Source organism: Aplysia californica, unplaced genomic scaffold, assembly GCF_000002075.1.
Source record: "Aplysia californica isolate F4 #8 unplaced genomic scaffold, AplCal3.0 scaffold00855, whole genome shotgun sequence".
Classification (NCBI taxonomy): Eukaryota; Metazoa; Mollusca; class Gastropoda; order Aplysiida; family Aplysiidae; genus Aplysia; species Aplysia californica.
The window spans coordinates 131266-140941 of NW_004798125.1; the positions used below are offsets into that span (position 1 = coordinate 131266).

General features: G+C 48.3%; 1 protein-coding gene across 1 annotated transcript in view; it reads left to right on the forward strand.

Moving 5' to 3' along the window:
* LOC101854367 (ribosome-binding protein 1) overlaps positions 1-6812 on the forward strand; it is a gene marked incomplete at its 3' end in the record, with an annotated part of 17819 nt that extends 11007 nt beyond the window's left edge. The window contains 4 exon segments of the mRNA XM_013089005.2: positions 949-1018; positions 3184-3405; positions 4495-4713; positions 5450-6812. Coding sequence (XP_012944459.1) covers positions 949-1018; positions 3184-3405; positions 4495-4713; positions 5450-6812 — 1874 coding nt within the window.
* Between the last annotated feature and the right edge of the window lie 2864 nt (positions 6813-9676).

Here is a 9676-nt window from a genome sequence, read left to right on the forward strand (position 1 = left end):
AGGAAAGAAAAAGCAGCAGTTCCCTGTTGTAGATCAGGCACAGTTATGAGCGTGACATGAGTCGGCCCATTTACAATTCTACTATGCTTGAACGAGAAATGTCCCCCCTTTGGGAATGGCCTAAGCCTAAAGACACTACAGTCGTTGGCACTGCGGGGAGGGGGGTGAAAGGGCTGTTTGAACAGATGATATTGAAATAATATTGCATCTTCTTCTTTCAGTACCCTCATGAAGCTCCTGAGCTGGAGATCCGCAATCCCCGTGGCCTCGGAGAGGAGGAAATAGAGAGGTATGTTGTGTTATGAGGTTGTGGGTGGTAGGGAGGGTGTCTGTCTGTCTGTCTGTCTGTCTGTCTGTCTGTCTGTCTGTCTGTCTGTCTGTCTGTCTGTCTGTCTAGCTGTCTGTCTGTCTGTCTGTCTGTCTGTCTGTCTGTGTGGTTTTATACGGTTCTATATATGTGAAGCGTGCTGACAAAATGAGTTATCCCTATGGAAATAGATACATCACGCTTATAATTATAGGTGAATTTTTTACAATTTATAAGTGTGAAATTATAAAAGACATGTTATTCCTACCAATTATATATTATGCTTTCATTTTTACTCAAGTTATAATGACATCTCAATTTATATTATTCATTTGCATGGAAATTTAAGATATAATATGTTGAAGATTTTGCAGAATTTAGTGTGGGTGGTTGGTGGGTGCTCTGGTGTGGTCTCGTCTTCCTTTCTTATCAAACACTTATCGTCCTTATCTCTCTATCTTTTCTTTATATATTATCTTTCTGGTAGTAACACCTCTAATCTTTGGCACTTATGTGTCCTTTCTGTGTTGCATATGCTGTAACACTCTTACTACCACTTTTTTAAAAAGCATAATTTAGCCATCTTTATTTGTTTATTTTTTTCTTCCTTTAACTCTAAATCTCTCTCCTTCTCTCTCCAGTTTGGCCCAAGACATGAAGGTCAAGGCCACAGAGTACCTCGGAGAGCCCATGTTGTATACTCTGATCGAGGTGAGGAACGGAAGTTTGTGACGTAGGTCCGGTGAGCTTATTCCTATGAAATACTGGACATAAGTTTTTTTTCGTATGCTTTTTTTTGTCCCCGCATTTTGCCCCTTTTTGTTTTTTGTTTTTTGTTTTTTTTACTTACGTTTTGAATTCACAATTTGTGAGGCATCTTTGTGAAATCGCCAAAATAATGAAATAAAAGGAATTGTCATTTTTCGTCCAGTTTGGAATTTTTTTTCGAATTTTAGTTATTTGGCTCAACACCTTTTGTATGGCCCCTCAAAAACATTCTTATGTGTGGATTTTATGGAAAAACGTTGATGACAGGCACGAAAAATGTAAATTTGCAGTTTTTAAGGACTCTTGAGCTATGGAAGTCACTAAACTTTGGCGGCCATTTTCTCGCTAATTTTACTTCTGAAACGAGGCGACCCGACCTCCTTCAGTTGGAAATATTTCGACTGCTACTCAAGATAAATGGCTATTTTTTTCATGGAAGTCAAGACAAATGAACAAGCTTTCATGTGATACCACTAACTCCACTTGCATAAAATCTGACGAGCGCCTGATTCCTTCGCGTCGTGACACATTTGAGTTGTCCAATATAGTGTATGTTGTCTGGCAGACTCATGGGACTGTCTCAGATTTGGTAATCAGGAGTTGGAGAGCCTTATCACATACACTTCACCAAAACCAGTCTCACTTGATCTGATTGTGTTTGTTGTTATGTGTGATCTGGTGTTGTATGTTTCCTATCCCAGACCTACTAAGACCCCCCCGGGGGCAGTGCCACTGACTGTAGTGTCTTTGGGCCATTCCCAAAGGGGGGACATTTCTCGTTCAAGCACAGTAGAATTGTAAATGGGCTGATTGATGTCACACTCATAACTGTGCCTGATCTACAACAGGGAACTGCTGCTTAAAAATTTTTCTTTCCTGATCCTTACTATTGTCATTTTCCTCTACTTCTTTTGTATGTTTGTCACTCTCTTGTGACCTGCTATTTTGGGGTGCCTTGGTAGTCGAAGCAGACCTACTAAGTACTTTACTTTTTACTTTTTCATCCTCTGTTGCTGTTAAGCGTCGAGGGGAGAGGCAGTGGGTGTTTGGCGTTGCTCTGGTGTGGTTTGCTTCTTCTTTCCTATCAAACATCTATTGTCCTAATCTCTCCGCCTTCTTTTTTGTGTTTGTTACTCTCTTGTTACACCTCTAATCTTCGGCACTTATGTGACCTTAATGTGTTGCAAGTGCCGTAAAACTCTTGCTTAAAGTAAACAGACCTACTAAGTACTCTGATGAAATCAGAGCCCTTCGTTTTTAACAAAAAGTGTTTTTACCCTTGGAAGAACCCGGATCAGATTTGCGTTTTATATTTTTTTTTTGGTGTAGATTCCATTTCCATCGGTCAAATACAACTTATTATAAATGATGTGAAAATATATTTGTGATTTGCTATATTATCGTGTGTTATTGTAAATGACAAAAACATAAAGGTTTATTTGCAATATTTGTGAGACTTTTCGTATTGACAGAAAAATACATAGTTTTATTAGTGAATATTTACAATACACAAATATTTGCCATGGCTATTCTACTGGGATTATTTTGAGGCTCTGTTTTCTTTTCCCGAAACTTCAATTTTTTAGAGAGAATTTGTGGGTGGTTGATGGGTGTTCTGTTGTGGATTGCTCCTTCTTTTCTATCAAACTTCTATCGTCCTTATCTCTCCTCCTTCTGTTTTGTGTATGTTACTCTCTTGTAACACATCTATTCTTCGGCATTTATATGATCTTATTGTGCTGCAAGTGCCGAAAATTCTTACTGAAACTGAACTTATCTCTCCTCCTTCTGTTTTGTATATATGTTACTCTCTTGTAACACATCTATTCTTCGGCACTTATGTGACCTTATTGTGTTACAAGTGCCATAAAACTCTTACTAAAACTAAAACCCTTAGTGGATGGTTGGCGGGTGCTCTGGTGTGGTTTGCTCCTTCTTTCCTATCAAACATCTATGGTCCTTATCTCCCCTTCTTCTTTTTTATAAATGTTTGTTACTCTCTTGTAACACCTCTAATCTTCTGGGGCTCATATGACCTTATGCAGTTGCGAGTGCTGTAAAACGTCTACTAAAACTAAACTAAAACCCTTATTTGTGTTTTCCCTCAGATGGCGCGGGACAGCCTGACAGAAGGCAACGTTCCTCGCTGTCCCTGCGTGGTGTGTCTGGAGCACTTTGAGCCCACGGACGCGTTCCAGCGCACCGGCTGCTACCACTACTTCCACACGCGCTGTCTACACATGTACCTGGTGCACACGCGCGCTGCTATGGCGGAGGAGAGGAGGACCAGAGAGGAGGAGGGGGCTAAGCATGTCCGAGAGCAGGAGAAGGTGAGGGGAGGGGAGGAGTAACTAGGTGGAATATGTCATGTCTCAAAACTGGAGAAAGAGAGGAAGGGGGAGGGGGGCAGATAAGTCATGGAGAAGGAGAGCGTGGGGGGGGTGTCTTCTATTGTGTATGTGCTTTTGTTGTATCAGAAGGGTTCTGGAACACACCTGTGGTAGCTTTGTTGTGAGTTTCTTGTTTTTATGTGTGTGTTTGGAAAACATTTTATCAATCTTATCCTCTTTCTATGTGTGCCTTGTATGTAAGGAGAAGGTGATAGTTTGCCTGCTCTGTCGAGAACCCCTGGATGAGAAGTCAGTGTCTGTACGGTGTGTGTATGTGTTTGGTTGCTATAATATAATTCCAATCTGTTTTTCTCTGTGTGTATGTGTATGTGTGTGCGTTTGGTTGCTATAGTGTAATTCTAGTCTGTTTTTTTTTTCTGTCTGTGCCTGCTATGTAGGAGGAGGTGATAGTTTGCCCACTGTGTCGAGAGCCCCTGGATGCAGAGTATCTCTCTGTTGTGTGCATATATGTGTGTGTGTGTGTGTGTGAGTGTGGGTGTGTGTGTGTGTGTTTGACTGCTATAATATAATTGTAATCTGCTTTTTTTTGTGTGTGTGCCTTGTATGTAGAAGGAAGTGATAGTTAGCCCGCTGTGTCAGGAGCACCTGGACGCGGAGTCTCTCTCTGTCCTGTGTGTGTGCGTGTGTGTGTGTGTGTGTAGATGTATATGTTTGCTTATGTATGGTCACTATTGAATAATACTAATCTCTTTCTCTGTGTGTGCCTGGTATGTAGGAGGAGGTGATAATTTGCCCGCTGTGTCGAGAACCCCTGGATATGGAGTCTGTCTGTATGTGTGTGTGTGTGTGTGTATGTGTGTGTGTATGTTTAGTCGCTATAATTTATAATTCTAATCTGTTGGCTTTTTCTCTGTGTGTGTGTGTGCCTGGTATGAAGGAGGATGTGATAGTTTGCCCGCTGTGCCAAGAGCCCCTTGATGCGGAGTCTGTGTGTATGTTTAGTTGCTATAATTTATAATTCTAATCTGTTGGGTTTTTTCTGTGTGTGTGTGTGTGGCTGCTATGTAGGAGGAGGTGATAGTTTGCCCGCTGTGCCGAGAGCCCCTGGATGCGGAGTCTCTCTCTGTCGTGTGTGAGTCGAACGAGACCGTGGAAGAAGAGACGTTTGTGCCGTCGAGTGAGCTGAGGGACCAGCAGCGACGCATGGCAGAGGTGTACCAGCGGCAGAAGGCCAAAGGGGGCATCATTGACCTGGAGGCGGAGAGGAACAAGTACCTGGTGAACCCGGTGAGTGGCGGGACACCGTGGGTGTGATGGTGGTGGGATACGGTGGGTTTGGTACTTTCTTACCAAAAGATCAGGGGGAGTGGCAGTAGAAAGGCTGTAGAAAGTGTCAGGAGCCCAGAGGAGGGGGCAAAGGAGGTGAGGAGGTGGGGGTAGAAAGTGGAGACGAAAGCAGATGACAGAGCATTGCTTGAGGACAGGAAAGTAGGTGAAAGGAGACAACTTAGAGAAGAAAAATTTCTGTTGCTATCCATATTCAAACCCGGGACCTATTGAATGAGAGCCAAACACCGTTGCCTCTTGGCCACGAGAGCCCCCGAAGCAGATGTGACTTTATCTTCATATTTTTTCTTTTGCCGCAGGACACAGAATGGGTAGTTAGAGGGGGGTCGCTGATATGTCCTACTTCTTTACTTTCCCCTCTTTTGTTTCTGTCTGTCTGTCTTACTTTTTCCCAGCACCAAATGAACATTATTGTGCCGATGTGCTTCTCTTTACTCAAACAAACAAACAAACAAACAGGACACAGTTGTGATTTTATTGTCATTTTTTTTTTTCTTCATTCGGCACTATAAACAGTTGTGATTTTATTCTAATTTTTTTTTTCTTTTATCACAGTTGTGATTTTGTCCTCATACCTCTGTTACAGTTATGACTTTATCCTCATTTTTTTTTTCCATTGTCACTGGAAACAGTTGTGACTTTATCCTCATGTTTTTTTTCTTTCTTTTGGTCACAGGACACAGTAGTGACCATCCCAACTAGCTCGACCCTCACAGCCGACGCCCCGGCGTCTCGACAAAAGTCGCCTCGTAATGAACGCAACAACAGTCATGGTGTGGGGGAGAAAGCCACGTCGCGACAAACTGACCGCAACAGGAAACACGAAGGTTTGGGTGAAGGCCACAGACGCGCAGAGCCGCACTCTGCCGGAGGTCGAGGCAGGGGGAGGGGAGGTCAAGGTCGTAACTCTGAGGGCGACGGTGACAGGAGTTCTGGGAAGACGCGAGGAAGGGGTCGAGGAAATCAGGAGGAGTTTCGGAAAAATCGCAGTCAGGGTGAGAGGGGTGTGGCTAGAGGAGGGGGGGAATCCAGGGGGCAGCACCGTGATGGGGAAGACGAGAGGGAAGTTGAGAGGAAGATGGAGGATGGGAGGAAAAATGAGAGGAAGGTGGAGGAGAGGAGGAAAAATGAGAGGAAAGAAGGTGAGGGTGAGGAGACGTTTTCACGAGGGCACAATACAGCTGCTGATGAGGGGAGGAGGGCGGGTGGGAACTCCAGGGCCCGGTCCAGAGGGGAGGTAGAGACTATGCAGGATTTTGGTGAAGACAGGCCCAGGCAAGATGGCTACCGTGACGGTGGTGGCAGAGGTCAGGGGAGGGTCAGAGGTCGCAGAGGGCGTGGGGGTCACTCTAGTAGGGGTGGTGGCGGTTCGGAGGTCACAGATGGTGAGAGGGGGGATGTGGTAAGTGTTAGGGTGGGGGATGGGAGTCGCCGCGTGAATGAAGGGGAGGGGGTGGAGAGAGACGGTCAGAGGAGAGGTGAAGGGTCGAGGTCGGGTCAAGGTCGTGGCGCTGGCGGTGGGCAGAGGTATGGAGAGAAAGATGGGAGGTCTGCCGATGTAACGAAGACCGATGGAAGTCTGGGAGGTCGGGAGCTGGGCGATGGTGTCCGGATGGCGGGCGGGTTTGGTCGGGATGGGCGGGGCAGGGGTGGGAAGTCGTCTAATAGCGAGGCAGCAGCGTCCAGTGCCCGAGGAGGAAGTGTTTTAAGTGGGTCGGACAGCTCAGCGGGTGAGAGGGACGGGGATCGGTCAGTCAGTAGTCAAGGGGATGAGGGTCGACCTATCAGTAGTAGAGGGGACGGAACCAGGTCTAGGGGTGGGGCTCGCGGTTCGGACCGGTGGGGCTATGAGAGGGGTGGGCAGGGAAAGGGCTGGGGAGGAAGGGGTGGGCGTTGGGATAATGATCGGGACGAGCATCACGGCGGCCGGTCGCATAAAGGAGGTGAAGGTCAGGAGAGGTCAAGAGGTCAGCAGCAGCAGTGGCAGAACAGAGACGGGGCTCAGTCCGGCCGTCGCAGCAACAACAACAACAGCAGCAGCAACAGCAACCGACGAGACCAGGGAAGGGATGGGGAGCCTCGCAGACACGGAGGAGACCAGCGCAGGTCTCAGGGTCAGCGCCGTGAAGGTCACCAGCGGGGGGAAGGCGCGGCGGGGGAGACGGAGGAGGATGACGAAAGTTGTCGCCTAGCTCGGGATGTGAGCAACATGGAGATCAACAGTCACTGGAGACAGCTCAACTTTGGCTGCGACAAAAGGTCAGGGGAGGGGCCGGTCAAGTGTGGAGTGTTCGATGATGATGATGATGATGAGCGGGATGGCAGAGACGGTCTTCGAGGCTTTGCACATAACGGAACACGTTTTTCTGGTTGTCGGCTTAGATCAGAGCATGTCGACGATAATGCGGAGGAAGACTCTGTTGAAGATATCTGCCGGCCCGTCGACGAGTCAGAACTAGATTGTTGGGAGGATGAGATTGATCCCTACGCCTTCGAGCGACGACACATCCGGCAGAAAGACTTGGAGAGATACAAGGAGTACAAGAAACCCTTCATAGAGCAGCTGGATCAGAAGCTGAAGGAGAGGGCGGATAGAGAGAGGGAGCAGATGGATGAGGAGAGGAGGATGAGGCTGGAGGCAGAGCGGAGGAGAGCTGAGGCGGAGGAGAAGGCCAAGGTGGCGAGTAAGAAACCTGTCTTGTCTGTGCTAGAGCGGTTCCGAGAGAAGCAGAGACAGAAGCAGAATGGAAGAGGTGAAGGGGATGAAGCGGTGGGGGAGGCGGTTACTAGTGGCGTGGAGGATGGTCACTTTGAGCGACATACTGTGGGTACTGATGTGACGTCACACACACCTGGAACGGATCGGGACATTGTCAACGGGGGTGGACGGGACAAGAAGAAGGAGGTTGTGAGTTCAGGACACGGGGACGAGGACATCAAGTGGGTCAGCCACTTTGAGAAACCGTCTCGCCGCGAGCCATGGGGGGATGTGTCAGGGCCACCCACCAACCACCACCAATATCGGAACAGAGCGGCGGGCAGCAGCGCGGAGGAAGAAGCGTGCCAGGAGGCATGGGCGCGGAGGATGGAGAAAGACAGACGGAAGAAGGATGCTGTTGAAGACGGAGACACGCGTAACGAGTGTCCCACTCTGGGTGGTGAACACGACCGGGACTGTGAGAGTAGTAGCAAACAGACAGGCATTGGTGGCAGACAGAAGAAGAAAGTACCGGTACCTCATCTACCCCGGAATGGTCTAGAGTTGGACTTTGCCGCGGATGAGCCTAGGGGACTTGGGGGCCCTAGTGGGGATGACCTACCTCAACCTACGTCTGTGGTCACAAAGCGAGGAGGTTCGATACTCGGTGCCGCGCGGCCGCAGGAGACAGAACCAGCCCCTCAGCCGGCTCAGTCGCTTTCATCGAACGGACAGGCCGAGGGAGGAGAGAAAAAGAAGAAGAAAGCCAAACCTCTGGACTTCACCAAAAGTCGTCTTTCGAAGGCGTCGCAGCGTCCATCCGGCGGCCAACCGACGACTCGGGGGGTGGGGTCATCCACCCTGGCTCCGTCCCCTACGGCTGACGTACCCTCCGTGGCTCCGCCCCCTGGCTTTGCTCTTTCCAACAGTAGGAGAGTGACCAATCAGCAGATAACCTCTATGGACGCTTTAACCGGTTTACCGATAACTTCCATTAACGCCTTGACCGGTGCACCGATAGACGTCTTGACTGGTGCACCGATAACCTCTATGGACGCATTGACCGGAGTACCAATAATGTCTTTGGATTCATTGACAGGTGCTCCGATAACCTCCATGGATGCCTTGACTGGTGCATCGATAACCTCCATTGACACATTGACCGGTGCACCGATGGATGCCTTGACTGGTACACCGTTGGATTCCTTGACCGGTGCACCGATAACTTCCATGGATGCCTTGACCGATGCACCGAGGGATGCCTTGACTGGTACACCGTTGGATTCCTTGACCAGTGCACTGATAACCTCCATGGATGCCTTAACCGGTGCTCCGAGGGATGCCTTGACTGGTACACCGTTGGATTCCTTGACCGGTGCACCGATAACCTCCATGGATGCTTTGACCGGTGCACCCATGGATGTCTTGACCCAGTTACGCCATGTACTATTCCCTCAGGCTGCATTTCCCGCGTCGTCTACCCCCCTGGTGTCCCACCAGCCTCTGTGTGTCGGCCCTGTGACCTCTGACCCTCACAGTCTGCTCCCGATGACCTCGCTGGGGTCAGCACTGCACGGTGTGATGACCTCTCTTGGGTCAGCGCTGCCCGGTATGGGGGTGACTTCAGAGTCTGGGGGTGAGCAGAACAGCTAGCGTTTACCCTTTGTTCTTTCAGTGGAGTGAGTGGGGTTGGGGAGGGGTGGGGTGTGGAGAGAGAGAGAGAGAGAGAGAGAGAGAGAGAGAGAGAGAGAGAGAGAGAGAGAGAGAGAGAGAGAGAGAGAGAGAGAGAGAGAGAGAGAATATTCCTCAAGCAAGATAGAAGCATTAAAAGTTAAGGTGACTGGTGGTGTATTCCCATGGCCAATTGGACCAATTCTGTCAGAGAAAAGTTTTCCACATGTTAAACATTCAAAACTCCACTTCTAGACAGGTGCAATCTGCGAAATTGGCTCTTTTTTACATCATTTTTCTGTGCAATATGCTATAGTATGCTATTATACATGAGATATGTTGACGTTAGTGGTGTTATCATAATGTTTTAAGATTCTAAAAATCAGATCGATTTAGGTAGGGCTTCGTTGGGTTTCTTTTCTGGCTACCGTGTGTGTGTCTGTTTGTGTGTTTGTGTGTGTGTGTGTGTGAGTGTGTGTGAGTGTGTGTGAGTGTGTGTGAGTGTGTGTGTGTGTGTGTGTGTGAGTGTGTGTG